Source organism: Sceloporus occidentalis, unplaced genomic scaffold (assembly GCF_023333645.1).
Source record: "Sceloporus occidentalis isolate IW3139 unplaced genomic scaffold, rSceOcc1.0.p SCAF_5, whole genome shotgun sequence".
Lineage (NCBI taxonomy): Eukaryota > Metazoa > Chordata > Lepidosauria > Squamata > Phrynosomatidae > Sceloporus > Sceloporus occidentalis.
In genome coordinates, this window is record NW_028316985.1 from 40,295,149 (window position 1) to 40,310,324 (window position 15,176).

Below are 15,176 nucleotides of genomic sequence, written 5' to 3' on the forward strand. Positions count from 1 at the left end.
CAGCCTTAGAGAAAGACAATGGCAAGCCTCACTTAAATAAATCTTAACAAGAAAACCGTATGTGTCACCATCAATCAAAGTTGATTTGAAGGCCATAACATCAAAGTGAAAAAGAAGACACTATCACTCTTTCATCTAAACTCTGCCAGTGCAACAGGCATGTACCTAATTGTCCTAATACAGGTATTGGTCAATGCTGAATTTTGAAATTATTCTTATGAACCAGTACAGCCTATTTAGTTAGTGGAGAAACAAGTCAGCGGAAGACAATCAATTCTGACAAAGATCTTGTCCGAATAAACACTGCCTCTTAGTGTTTGTTCCCAGGCACTGCTGTCTCAGGACTGAGGTAATGAAAAAGGAAAAGCCATGTAAACATTACTCTAAACACAGAAGCAAGTATACAGCAAGTCCCCTCTCTCTGTTTTGTTTGGGGGTTTTTATATGTAAAAGGCTGTGTGAAGTTATTAGGTTATTTAAATGAATTGATAACAGGCTCATGCAACAAATAAATGACACAAAAATGGACAGACAAGTATAGCTTTAGTATAAACTTTTTAAATTTTTTGCCTCCTAGTTAAGAAGTACCCCCTTTTTAAAAAAGTCAATGAAGCCACTATCAAGTTCCTTACTAATGTTATCTTAGAATTAGCATGATGTGCTGCTTTTATTTTTGCCAGTTCTCGTTTTGCAAGAATTAAGGTTTGCAGAAATCTCTCTTCATCAAGTAGTGGAAGTAGGTTGAAAACGTTCAATCATTTCTTCAATTCCACTGCAAAAGATATGAAATTTGCTCTTCCCTGCTACCTTTTGGTAGGCAGCAAAACTGCATGCTGTAGAAGTAAGGAATTTGCAGCATTAGCAGAGAATGCTGGAATAGCAATAACATTGCTTTCTAGTTCACAATTAGGAGACTGGACTGTTGCATTTGCAAAGGTGCTGCTGGGGCAAGAAACATCTTCTTTGAGCAAGTACTAAAAGGTCAATCTGATATTGGCGATGAACTGATGACTCCCAGAATCTCAGTCACTTAAATAACATAGGCAGATAAAGTCTGGTGTAATTCATTTCTCAAGGTTTCCTTTTCTTCTTTTTCCCACCAGCAATTTTGTTCCTGACACCCATCGCTCCTTCTGCATCATCAGGTTCATTAGCCTCTTCTCGGGAACGCTTCTTCTTCTCCCCCTTTTGCTGTAACTCCTGCAAAGATATTGGGAGAATAATTTTGTGAGCTTTCTGAAAATATGCACATAAGTGAAAATATATACATTTTCAGCATGACAGGTGGATATTTGGTGGACTGAAGTATACCCAGTTCCAGAATTACCATTTGTGTAGGATTGATGCCACTCTCAAAAGCTGCTTTGATACTATTTTTCTTCAATATTTTCCCAGACAATAGCAATCCCAGTCAATCAGGGAACACAGGACACGGTCTTATACTGAATCAGACATTGGCCTATCTATCCCAGTATTAACAGCAGCTTTCTAAGTTTCTGACAGCACTCTTTCTTTTTTACAGCGCGCCCGCGCCATACGCGGCCTTGAGCATATGCGCTCAAGCCGCGGGGCGCACACAGGGCGGAAGGGGTGGCACGTCCCATTCAATTGAATGGGCGCACGCGCCCATTGCGCCCCGCGCCGCCGCGCACGAGCCCCATTGTTTCCAATGGGGCTCGAGCATAGGCGGAATTCGCCTTACGCGGAGGGATCCGGAACGGATCCCCCGCGTAAGGTGAGGACGGACTGTATTTATATTTTCCTGCCTCTCCTGACGGATTGAGGCGGGATTACAGTCGGTATCACTTCAACAGTACATAGTAAATTCTAATACAATTATTTAAAATCAACTTATAAAATCTTAACCCTAACTAGAGATCTCTGTTGGTCTCCCACCCAAATACTAACTAAGTCTGACACCACTAAGCAGATCTGCCACTGCTAACCCTAACTAGAGATCACTGTTGGTCTCCCACCCAAATACTAACTAAGTCTGACACCACTAAGCAGATCTGCCACTGCTAACCCTAACTAGAGATCACTGTTGGTCTCCCACACAAATATTGACCAGGTCTGACACATTTGAGATACAACTGAAGTGTCACCATACACATAGCTAGCATGATGCTGTATGCAATGCAAACAGATTTGCCTCTATTACAATCAAAATATATTAATTCCTGTACAAAGCCCTCAGCCACAAAGGATACTGTTTTCACAAAGAAAATAAAAGCCAGTTTTAAGCCTATTGCAATTCTAGCTCAGACATGTCTTAAGCATCCCTGTTTATAGTCAACAGTCCACATGCTTAAGACATGTCTGAGCCAGAATTGGAATGGGCTTAAAATTGGCTTTTGTATATGTGTGTGAAAACAGTATCCTTTGTGACTGAGGGCTTTGTACAGCTAAGGCTGATGGAAGTTGCACTCCAACACTTGGAGAGCAACCTGTCCTAAGAACAATGGCTTTGGCATGAAATTTGACTGCACTGATTCTGGGTAGGTGCTAATAAAGCAATCACATCCTTGGGCTATGAGGCTAAATCTGCCTGCTGCACACTGGCATGCATCCTGACCCACAAAAATAACAGCACACTTTACCATGCGAGCAAATCTCTGTGCTTCAGCCACACGTTCTGTCAGCATCATGACTTCTTCTTCTTGTGTGGGAAAAGCAGGCAGCTTCTTGCCAATCAGGTGCTCAATACGCTGGAAGAGCTCAACATCATACCTGGAGGAAATCAGTAGAAATATGTTATTTACAGTTCAGGTAGTTTCTCTGAACTATTGTCCCACAAATGCCTTAGCATCTTGTCCCCATCTGAGATTCCCTATAAAGTTCTCCCACTCCAGAACTTCCAAGAGGTTGCAGGGACATTGCTGAAAGCTCAGTGGAAATTTCAGAGCTCTACTTACTGTGTGACAAAAGTGATTGATTTGCCAGAGCGTCCAGCCCGAGCTGTTCGTCCCACCCGATGAATGTAATCCTGAAAGGAACCCAGAGCAAGTCACAAAACAGAGGCCAAAGCAAAGCATAATAAAACCAGCACCACTTGGGCAAAACAACACAATGCTTGTTCAAGGTTCCTCGTCCTGGATATTTGCTCATTATGTTTCAACTGTGCAGCCACACATTCCAAGGCACATAAACAACTGCCTCCCTCATAATATTCCAATGCCCACATGACACATTTTAAAAGAAAGAGCAGCATGGATTCCGTTATCTGAGTCCCTCCAAATATTTTTGAGAGGTTAGTGGCTGTTTAAATCATTTAGCTTTTCACAGATATAGGCTATGTACTGTGAAGACAACTCTTTCATTTTCAATCAACAATAAACAGTCACTTAAGGCAGATTTTCTTTCATCTTCTAGCTATTAGATCTTGACAGAGTGATCTGTTAAAATCAACAGTACAATACATGTTCTCATCCGTTCTTATATAAATAATGTGTGTGCATTTATACATGCATACATTTACAGCATTTAGTTTAAGAAAAGCATAGTTCTAGGCTTATGAATGAACAGAATGCACACTGTAGGATCTGCTACAAATTCAGAAAGCAAAAAACAATTCAAAATCCTTTAATTTATCCCAATATTTTAAATATTTTTATAATTTGAAATTATATATACATATATATCATAAGAATGCTTCCCAGCTTCCCAGATAGTAAACAAGATGTATTAAAGCCACCATACACTATACCCATTAAACAAATCTTATAAACTAACATCATGAAAGGAAAACATATTAAGACCAGTTACTGACCAGATTTAAAAACAATTAATCAATTAAGATAAAAATCTCAAGAACTGTCTCCACATTATTTTTGAAAGCAGGTAAAGGAAGGAGACACCAGCATAATGTAGTGGATTGACTCTTGGACTAGGACTCCAGGAGACCAGGGTTCAAATCCCTGCTCAGCCATGGAAAACTGCTGGGTGACCTTGGAGAAGTCACATTCTTTCAGTCTCACAGGAGGGAAATGTGAAACTGCCTCTGGATAAATCTTGCCAAGAAAACTGCTAGGATAGGATCACTATAAATCAGAGTCAACTTGAAGGTGTATAACAACAAAAGAAGGAGACAAATAGAACTCTCTGGACACAACATCCCACTAAGTGCACCTCAAGCACAACAAGCAAAAATAATATACACTGCGGCCCAACCTGAAAATCAAACAGAAAAGACAAATGCAGGAAGACTCCCAAACTGTAAGAGCTGAATACTCATCTAATCACTATCACTCCTGCTTTATCTGAATTAACTACTCCTGTAATTCTCACCTTTCCAGCCCAACTTCTTGATAACACATGCATTACCTTTCTCAGCTTTAAAGCATTTTGTGAGGGCTCACAGTGGGGGGGGGAACCCTAGTTCCCTCACCTGTAAGGAATTCTTGTACCTCTTGGTTCTATTTTTTTAAAATGGCTTCCATCCTTTCTTGTTAACTCCCAACATCTAAAACTATAGGCATCAAATTCTTAATTTATCAGCATGACTTCATAACTCACCTTAGAATGGGTAGGAATGTCAAAGTTTATCACAACATCCACATGGGGAATGTCTAGGCCTCTGCTAGCAACATCTGTTGCCAAGAGAATGGACCGTGCTTTGGCTTTGAACTTATTCAGTGACCCTAATCGCTTATTCTGGGAGGGAAAAAAAATACATGTTAACATACTGTTATGAATTGTTAACCTTACAAAGCGGAAATGTGTTAAAATTTTGTGATTTACTAATGGCTACATGTTAACGTTCTGCACACAATACAGTTTGTGGAAATGTTGCTCAAAGGAAAAGCAAATTGGATACAATATATAGTTGTAGTTAAATATGACCAGTGGTCATGGTGGCTGATGGATTCTGGGAGTTATAGTTCCAAAGGCAACTTTTCCAAGCTTGGGTATGGTATACCAGAAATTTCCTTGAATGTACCTGGCTCATCTGTCCATGGAGAGGGATGGCCGTGAAGCCCAGATTGCGAAGCAGTAGAGCCGTCCGCTGAGTATTGTTGCATGTGCTGCAGAATATCATGAAAGAGTTCCCAGCAAGTTCATTAAGGATATAGACAAGATAACTGTCCTAGGAATTAGAAAATGCATTTTAGCTCACAAACAATGTGAATGAAGGGGAACAAACTGACAAAGGACCCAAAAGAGTCAGAGGAAATCCGAGTGGAGTATGAAACAAGGTGAAGGAAATTATTTACCTTGAACTTGGAAGGGATAAAAATATAGTACTGCTGAAGCTTTTCAACTGTCTGGTATTTAGATGAAACTGCACATTTAACTGGGTCCTTGAGAGCAGCCCGCTGGAGTTTTTGCACCTGAGAACAGATCAAATTGAGATTTTCAGATGCTGATATTGCCCTGAGGTCAAAAGTAATTCTGCCAAGTCCCTTCTCTCTCTGAATTAATACAAAATTTCAACCACTCACACACCTTTTTAGTCATTGTAGCAGAAAAGAGAAATGTCTTCCTGTCTCTGGGAATCACTTTCAGGATCTTGTCTACCTGTGAAGAGAAATAGAAAGTGAAATACAAAATAACAGAAAGATCTGTACATAGGCATATACGTCAAACATCCCTTTAACTGTCCATCTTGAGAGCAGCAACAGCACATAAGCAGAAGGCCAAAAAGCTTCACATTAGACTTCCACTTCCAGAAGCCTCCTGCCATCATAGCCAAAGTCAAAACTCTAGTCCAAAAAGGAATGTTTCTAAGCTCTGAGCACAAGCAGTCTCTTTAAGTCAAGTTATTCCACTGCTATACCAGAAAGAGCAGTGGGATGGTTCAGAGAGTAGTTGTGTCAATATGGGGAGAAAGAACCCCAGTGACTTCAGATAAGAATCTTGCTACCTGTGCTACAGTAAACTTGACCCTGAAAGGCAAAAATACCCTATGTCAGTGCAAATCAAAAAGGCACTGAACAGATGCTGGCCCATGAGCCACTGGCTATTGGTCCCCAGCAAGTTTCAGGGAAAGAAAGACACAACTGCAGTCAATGAGTACAAATGTGTTGTGAGTTCCTGGCATACTCCAAAAAAATAATTTCTAATATGCCACATCAGAGAAGCAATACCACATATGGCCATGCTACATTAGTAAATATGAGAGAACCATACTGAGGAAAAGCACCATCTCCTTGGAATTCCAAATGCCTATTTTAAAATGGACAGGACTGGCAGACCTCACCTCTGTTTCAAAATCCATATTGAGAATCCGGTCAGCTTCATCCATCACCAGGTACTTCAGAGCTCTCAAATTAAAACCCTTTGTGTTCTCAAGGTGGTCAATAAGACGACCAGGAGTAGCTACCAATAGAAGAGGGTAGAGAAAAGAGAGTACAGTAGTCAATAACAGAGGTAACTTAAACCTTTGCCCAAAACAGCATATTAAAAAAAGATATTTCTGTGGCCCTCTAGATGTTGTTGGATTACAACTCACCTGGCCAGTATGACTAATGGTGAAGGGCTGTGTAAGCTGTGCATCAACTATGTCTGGAGGACCACTGATTGTCCATCCATGAGAACACTAAGTACAGCACACGAAGCAGTGGTGTCTTGCACCTTCCATTTACTCCAGTTAGCTAGATCTCATAATCCTGATGTAAGCCCACCAGGAGTTGCCCTAGCCCTTTGGCTTTAAATTTAAAAGACAACAACAATTATTTTGTGAAGAGATGAGTTTGACAAGCCTGAGTAAAGCTAGCTAATCAGAGCTTGTGGAATTCTGGGGAGGCCTATGGGGTAAAGAATATAAAAATGTCAGATAGGACCAGTTAAGATTTAGAAGTAAAGGCATGAATTATACCTTGAGAGGGACAATTAGAGATAGGGACAGTTAGAAATAATGAAATGGTTTGAGGAGGAATGAATAAGATTAAAGTAGAGACCTAATTCTGATGGGTACTTAAAATGTTGAAAGAGTTCAGAGGAAAATGTCACTGTTTCAATTAAAGTGTTATATTGCAGTGTGTGTGTGTGTGTGTGTGTGAGAGAGAGAGAGAGAGAGAGAGAGAGAGAGAGAGAGAGAGTGGTGCCAGAGTAAAGCTAGATCTTTAACTTATCTGTTATACAATAAGTAATTAATGTTTTATTTCCTTCATCTTTTGTCTGGATATATTTTTATTTAAGAATTAATGAGGGAAATTGGCCACACTTTACCAAATTTAACCCAACAATAAACACATCTATTTTTCCAGTACAGTGGTCATCTTGGGGCCTATGTATCAGATCCAGGGAGGGGTCTGAACAGTAAAAGGTCAAGGTGAGTGATAAGAGCCCAAGGGCTAGGACTGCAGTGTCAACCTGGAGAGGGAATCTGTCACAGCTGTTTTCTCATCAACAGCTTGGATTGGTTAAGGCCTCCATCTTTATTTTCATGAATACCTCTGGTCTGTACGTGTGGCTCAGATGCATTCTTGATAAACAAAGATGGCTGGTAGCTGCCGGCCCAGAGAAAGAAGAGAGGAAGCAAAAAGAACCCCTGCCATTTCTGCCATTGGGGAGTGGTGGGCAGGAAAAACAGAGAAACTAGGGAGAGCATTGAAGCAGCTAAGAGCAGCAGTAAATCAGTAAGGGAAGCAGAGAGGAACAAGAAGTTAAAAATGAGAATGTGATGACTTTGGGGGAGATGATCTTACACAGATCCCAAAAGACACTATGAACTTCCTGTGTGCTTGCAAACGGGAAGATTGTATGCATGGAAAAAGGAAATGCATGTAAAGGTGTCAGCATGGTGTAAAAACAAGAATTCCAGAGATAAGGGTCTAAATCCCTGCTCATCCATGGTAGCTCATTTGGTGACCTTGGGCAAATCATGCTCCCTTAGTCTAAGAAGGAAGCAATGGTAACCTCCTTGCAATATTATTAATTATATAAATAAAACAAATTATTATTATTGCAATAAAGCTTGCCAAGAAAACCCTATGGTAAGGTCACCCGTACTTACAGTTGACTTTAAGGTGTATAATAAGAACAATGCAATATCAATACATGACACACACACAGGACATAAGACAAAGAAAGGTATCAATGTGTGAAAGACTATGCGTGCAGTAGGAGGATGGCTCCAGTGCACAGCTTGTAAACATCACATTTGCTTTCTGTGATATAGGTTTCTGTTAATGGGAAAATGGATTCAAATGAATTTTGTGTATGTCGAGGTTTGAGATCCCACTTCATTCAATCCCCTGCATTCAAGTCTTTGGAGCACATTACATGTCCTTCGTGATACATGCCATCCACTGCAACCAAGTGGTGATGCCCAGGATAACCAGGATAAACTGCCAAATGGACCCAAGGACCCACAAGGACCAGGGACCCCAGAATGTTTAGCTAATTATCTATTTAGTCAATAATTTCTCCATGCATTCATTCTCCTTCATATAGATTCTTAAAGTCTTATTACAGTCATTTCAGTCCATCAGTCACTCTACTGCACTCATTTGGTTTCTTACCGATGATTACATGTGGCTTCTTAGCTAAGGCCAGAGACTGAGCCATCATGTCAATTCCTCCAACGATGACAGCTTAGGAAAGAAAAGAAGAATTAAATCAGATTCATTGAAATTCACTTTTATTAGCCACCAGACCTACCCTCAACAACTGCTTCAGCACAGCCCCCTGCAGCCAGTGGAAAGTAAAGGTTATTCCATTCATTGGTGCTCATTAATTCCATCCCAAGTCCAAGCCTACATGTAAGTATTCATATTTACTTTTTAAGCACCACACACAGGTGCAATCTAATATTTATCACTGTTTGGGAATTGTTTTATGACACCTAGATGTCAAGAAACATTTCATTAAATGAGCTGGTCCTGTGGTGAAAGCTTCAAACAAACATTATGGAAAACCAGAGCATGGAAATGTTATCTCTGGCCTAAAGCTGTCAGAATCCCCCAGCTAGCATGGCCAATGCCCAGGCTGGGGGTTGTGATTTGTAATCCCAAAAAGTAATTTCTCTAAACTTTGAAAAGAATTACCCAATGTTAACGTCAAACAGGTACTTTTAGTAGAACTTTGTGTATTAATCACATGGAGTGGCATGATATATTATTATTATTTATATCCCACCTTTCTCCTAGGACTGGGATTCAGGGCGGCTTGCAACATTAAAAAAACACCATACAGTTAAAAACATACAAAAATAGTACATTAAAATAGGATTAAATTACTGCAATAATGGAAACAAATTCAATACTAAAATATCAAATACTTTAAAAAAGATAAAAATGCTTAAAATACATTAAAACAATATAGTACCCCAGGCCATTCTTTAAGAGCATTATGTTTTGAATGCCTGTCTGAAGAGGAAGGTTTTCACCTGTCGGCGGAAGGCCATCAAAGAAGGGGCCATTCTGGTCTCCCTGGGCAGGGAGTTCCAGAATCTTGGAGCAGCCATGGAAAAGGCCTTCTCGCGTGTCCCCACTAACTGTGTGTGTGGTGGTGGTGGGATGGAGAGAAGGGCCTCTCCTGCAGATCTCACAGCCCGGGGCAGCTCATATAGGGAGACAAGGTCTGCCAAATAGCCTGGACCTGAGCCATATAGAGTGCCATCCAGAACCTCCCATTGCCATGAATCCTAAGGGAGGCTGAAAAACATTAAGAATTCACCCAAAATAAAAAATGAGTCTGATGTTTTAAAAAAAGTTTCCAAATAAATCAAACAGGAGGAAAATGATGCAAACTGTAAACATATAATTTGCAAGAAGAATGCAATTTATGCTATGGGGGTGGGCAGGGACGAATCTGGAGGGAGCAGCAGTTGTGAGAGTGAGTCTCATCTCCTTGAAATCTTTCTCTTCTTCTTTTTCTGTTTTTGAAGGAAATTATCCAATTTCCACTTTCACAAAGTGAGACTAACCTTGTTTTCAACAACATTCCAAGTAGTCCAAGATAAGCAGGAATTCAATGAAAGTAAGCAGGCAGATGGAAGACAGGACAGATAACTGTAACCCACTTGTACTAGCCCACCTGGCTTATATGCCAGTTGCAAAAAGCAATTTTTTTTCTGTGAAGAACACAGACATTAGATGGTAAGCCTTAGGACAGGGGTTGTCCTGCTACTTCTTTTTGTAAGCCATTCTGGAAGACTTTGGGACTAAGCAGCAGAGTGAAAATAAATGCTACAAATCAATCAGTTGATGGCATCTGCTTCAATGCTGACTGCAGGTAACAATGCTTCTTTGCAGCCAACATTAAAACCAAAGTTGATAGCATCAGCAGGATAGTAAAACTAAAAATGTTACATAGGCTAATAATGTCTGTGAGCTTACTGCCATACTTTGCACCTAGAGTACAAAGACATTTCATGAAGATAAAGATACACACACACACACACACACACACACAGAGTGGGGTTTTTGTATTTGTTGGGGTTTTGTTCCAAGACACCCCATGGATACTATGCTGTTGTATTTAATGCTCAAGTCTCATTAAATACAACAGCATAGTAAAATTATGTTCTTTATAAAAAAGGGCAATATCAAGGTTTGCTTTTTAGAATTTATATTTTTATAAATTACTTTCAAAGCATGGTTGGCTGAATCCATGGATATAGAATCTGTGGATATGAAGGGTCAACTGTATAATAAAAAACGTGCTATTGCTCCATCTCCTTTATGCCTCTTACAAAACTCAGTCTATTTCCCGCTCATCTGAAGCCTCATAGCAAGGCCACTCACCAGTCTGAACACCAATGGAAGATCCAAGAGCCTCAAACTGCTCTGAGATTTGGAAGGCTAACTCCCGGGTGGGTGTTAGTACCAAAGCAAAGAAGCGCTGAGGAGTCTCTAAGAGTGCCTGAAGGATTGGCAAAGCAAATGCCCCTGTTTTTCCAGATCCTGTCTCTGCTAAGCCAATGATGTCCCGGCCTACAAGAAAAGAACTGGGTTAACATTCAGAGTGAAAGGAAAACAGCACAAATACAATGATGCAGAACACTGAAAAAGAATTCTCAAAAGCACCTTCAGAGGATCTACACCACAATAAACAGATTCTGTAAATTCAAAAGCCAGTTTTAACCCACATTCAGGAGGACCCCCCATTGGCAGCACCAGACCAGACCTCCTGATGAAAATGGAAATGAACAGAAGTTGACTTCTAGCCACCCTAGGTCTGTGCACCTTTGTTTTGAAGATGATATTTCCTGGAGCTTACAGGAGCATAAGTAAGTTAAAGTTAATAATAATGTAATATTATTGACAGTTTAATACCATGTTAATGTTTTGGATCATTTGTATGTTTTAAATATATTAAATTTGTTTTAATTTTTAAGTCATCTTAAATCCCAGTTTGGGAGAAGAGGCAGGATAAAAACAGTCGTCCTCCTTCTTTCATGCTTTTAAAAACTGGTTATGGCAGAAAAAAAGGCTCCAAGGGCAGCAAAAATATGTTAGTTATCCCTGATTTAGAGTAAGAATACAAACAGAACACTATTTTCTCCAATACTTTCACTTCCTCTTAATGCTAGAAAAATAATGTCCTGTGCAGAATTTCAAAGCCCCACATAAGCAAAACAATGTGAAGGGAGAGTGGCCACAGGTTCACTGTCCCAGACCTTCCACCATATTTTTCACAGAGCCCTATACCACTTTCATGCACTAGAAGACAAAAGTTTGCAGTGGGGTCTACATGAGTTTAGCAGGATTTTTGTCCTCCACTGCATGGAGCCCAACAAGAGATATGGTGGAAAGGTAGGGAGTGATCATGTCACCCATTATCCTTTCCTCATATCACAGGAGAGTAGAACAACTGAACACAGAAGGCAGAAGAAGGGAATTCAGGCCAGGGAGGTCTCAGAAGTCCAGATCATCCTCTAGAATGGGTGCAATCAATGATATTTGTCTGGAGAATAAAGTGTGCCCTACTAGGAGTATAGGCAGGAAAAAGACTGACTTTTCGGAGTTTGCTCCATCCACACAGGGCCAGGAAGGTCTTTATTTTTTTTCCTGCATAAGGAGCAAAGAGGAGGAGCAACCCATTCTAGAGGATGTTCCAATCTTCTCTGTTGGGAAATTAATGTTTTCCATATAACAGGGAGAGCCTGAACTGAGCCCAAACCACTCCTGAGAGAAAGGCTGCCTTTTCTAATATATTAGTAAAACAAAAGCTTGCTTGTACAACTCTATGAAGTCACACCTTCCTTGTACAACTCTAAGAAGTCATACCTTCCTTTCTGAGCAAAATTCGTCCACTTAGTTCAAGATGAGGTGAAATATTTACTTACTCACTGAAAAGTTCTTGGAGCTGCAAAAGTCTGTAGAAAAAAGGACTGGAATACATGTTCTTTGTAACACACTGAAATATATCAGCCTCCTTTTCTGTGAACTGATCTCACCTTGGAGCGCAAGTGGAACTGCCTCCACTTGAATCTTTGTTGGCGTTTTCCATCCCAACTGATCACAGGCTTCACACAGCACATCTGTTACTCCCTGTGAATTCAAACAGAAAGCAAACACTTAGGAAGGTGTTTAAAGTATTAAAGTATAATTCAACGTGGCCTTTAATAATAGTTAGCCTGTATTGGAAAATTTAGTGACTTAAAACAATGATGCATTTTTAAATGCATTATCTGCTTCATTAGAAGCCAGAATAAGTAAAAGCTGCAAGTTTGTTTGTTTTTTGTTTTTTAAATATGCTGGCTATTTTCTGTAATATATTAAATGTAATGGTTTGGTTTAGTTTTTTAAAAGGGAGGACACTATGGGGCAGTGGATACACAATGTAACACGAAACTGGTTGGTGCAAGCTGACATCTCTATACACTCTTCCCTCCACATTTGCGGCTTTAACTTTTGTGTATTTGATTATTCATGAATTTTATTAATAAGTTCTCTCTAGGAATATCTAGGTCCTCCAGTGCAACTCTATGGTCAAAGTCGTACTGAAGGACCTAAGGATTCCTAGAGAGAACACTTCACTAGGCATTTGTAGCCCCTCCAGTGCAATTCTATGGTCAATGTCTGACAGATGTTGACCACAGAGTTGTACTGGAGGTCATAGAGTTTCCTAGAGAGGTGTTCTCTTATGTAAAAACACAGTATTTTTGTTATTTGCAGTTTTTCCACATTCATAGGATTCCTGTGCCCCAAAACCCAGCGAATGTAGAAGGACAAGTGTACATGTTATATGAATTCTCGGCTTTCAATAGATTCTACTGATTCAATATCTCTCTTTTCCCAGAATGGCCCCCTCCTTGTTCTCCTTCCTCTGGCAGGCTAAGACCTTTTTGTTCAGACAGGCTTTTAAAACAAAGTTTTTAAAGAATGCATCTGAAGAAGTAGACTTTGGTCTACAAAAACTCATGCTGCCAACTTCTTTCTTTCAGTCAGCCTCAAAGGTGCTGCAAGATCTCTCTACATACTGATTCTACAGACTAACACAGCTATATCTTTGAATCCTTCCATTTTAATCGTTACTTTTTTGGAAGTTTTTAATTGTACTGTGCTTTTAAACTGTAAGCCGCTTTCGGTCCCAATTTTTTTGTGGGGGTGGGAGAGGAAAGCAGGATAAAAAATAAATACAATAAACATGGTACTACTAATAACAAGTTTCTCGGCAAGTTTCTTCAGAGGGGGTTTGCCTTTGCCATCCCCTGAGCTGAGAGAGTGTGACTTTGAACATATATTTAATTTATAACTGTTTTAATTCTTAAAATTGTTTATATATATATATATATATATATATATATATCTTTTGAGTATTTATATCCCGCTCTTCAGCCACAAAGGCTCTCAGAGCGGCTTATAATTTATTTATTTTTAATTAGACAGTTCCCTGCCCTTACAATACTTTAACATTGCTGTACTGTTTTTAAATCGTATTTGTTTTGTTCTTGTTTTAAGGTAGGGAGGGGGTTAGGCACAGGGGATTATTTAATTTTTGGTTTTTATATGCACTATGTATTTTATTGACATTTGTCTGTTATTGTAACCTGCCTCAATCCGTAGGGAGAGGTGGAACATAAATAAACTACTACTACTGCTATTATTATTATTATTATATCTCACATTTTCTCTCAATACAGGGACTCAAGCCTTGAGTCCCTGTATTGAGAGAAAATGTGAGATATAATAATAATAATAATAATAATAATAATAGTTTATTTATGTTCCACCTCTCCCTGCGGATCAAGGCAGATTACAATAACAGACAAATGTCAATAAAATACATAGTGCTTATAAAAACCAAAAATTAAATAATCCCCTGTGCCTAACCCCCTCCCTACCTTAAAACAAGAACAAAACAAATCAACAACAATGTAAAAAAATGAGTTAAAAGTAGTTAAAATGGCAAGGCTATCAAAACTAGCAAACTAGAGGTGAGACAATAAAATATTATAAATATTTTATAAGAAAATAATAATAATGTCACCCAATGGGTTTTTATGCTCAAGATTCGAAACCTGGTCTCCAGAGTTGCAGTGCAGGCTCAAACCATTAATAATACTACTACTACTACTAATAATAATAATAATAATAGTTTTTTATAATTTATACCCCTCCTGTCCATTGAGACTGAGTCGGCTTACAACACTAAAATATAAATACAACACAATCAAACCTCCCACCCATTCATCCACCGTAAACCCAAAATTAATAACAGTAACGATATTATACTAAACAATAATAATAAATAACAAATAATAAATAAATAATACTAAACAATACAATTAAAATTGTTAAAACAAAGCAAACAGGGCAGTCAATGGGAGGCAACTGAGTCTTTAATCTGGGAAGGCCTGACTGCCCCACATTACACTCCCCCAAGAAAAGGGGAATCTTCCCCAAAGGCAACCTGTAATTAATGGAGCAGAGAGTGCACGTGTAGACTCAAAGACACGTGTCAGCCACACTCTGAAACCCTTTATATGAGAATAAAGTGGACAAATGGCGAAGAGGGGAGAAAAAACACCAACAGGAGCTAAAGGGCAGAAGCAGCAACTCTCTTACCAGCTCTTTAAAGGCTTTCACAGTCCCAGTGTCCGCTTCCTCCTGGTCCATGACCGCCGCCATCTTGTGCTTCACTAGAATTTCGCAAGGCACGCTGGGAGTCGTAGTTCCAGGCCTTCCCTCTGTCTCTTTCCCCTCATAATACACACAGAGCTAGAAAAGTCATATAGGCCGAAAACACACTGCAGAAACAATCCAGTTTGACACCTCTTTAAC

General features: G+C 39.5%; 1 protein-coding gene across 1 annotated transcript; it reads right to left on the reverse strand.

Annotated features, from left to right (window-relative positions):
* Positions 1-542: 542 nt before the first annotated feature.
* Positions 543-15,176, reverse strand: DDX47 (DEAD-box helicase 47). The gene is made up of 12 exons (XM_089523808.1): positions 14,961-15,176; positions 12,347-12,440; positions 10,692-10,880; positions 8,466-8,537; positions 6,200-6,318; positions 5,446-5,517; positions 5,214-5,330; positions 4,940-5,086; positions 4,516-4,653; positions 2,916-2,986; positions 2,601-2,730; positions 543-1,200 (listed from the first exon to the last, which is right to left on the reverse strand). The coding sequence occupies exons 1-12, from the start codon at positions 15,021-15,023 to the stop codon at positions 1,072-1,074; spliced, it is 1,341 nt and encodes a 446-aa protein (XP_089379934.1). The 5' UTR covers positions 15,024-15,176; the 3' UTR covers positions 543-1,071.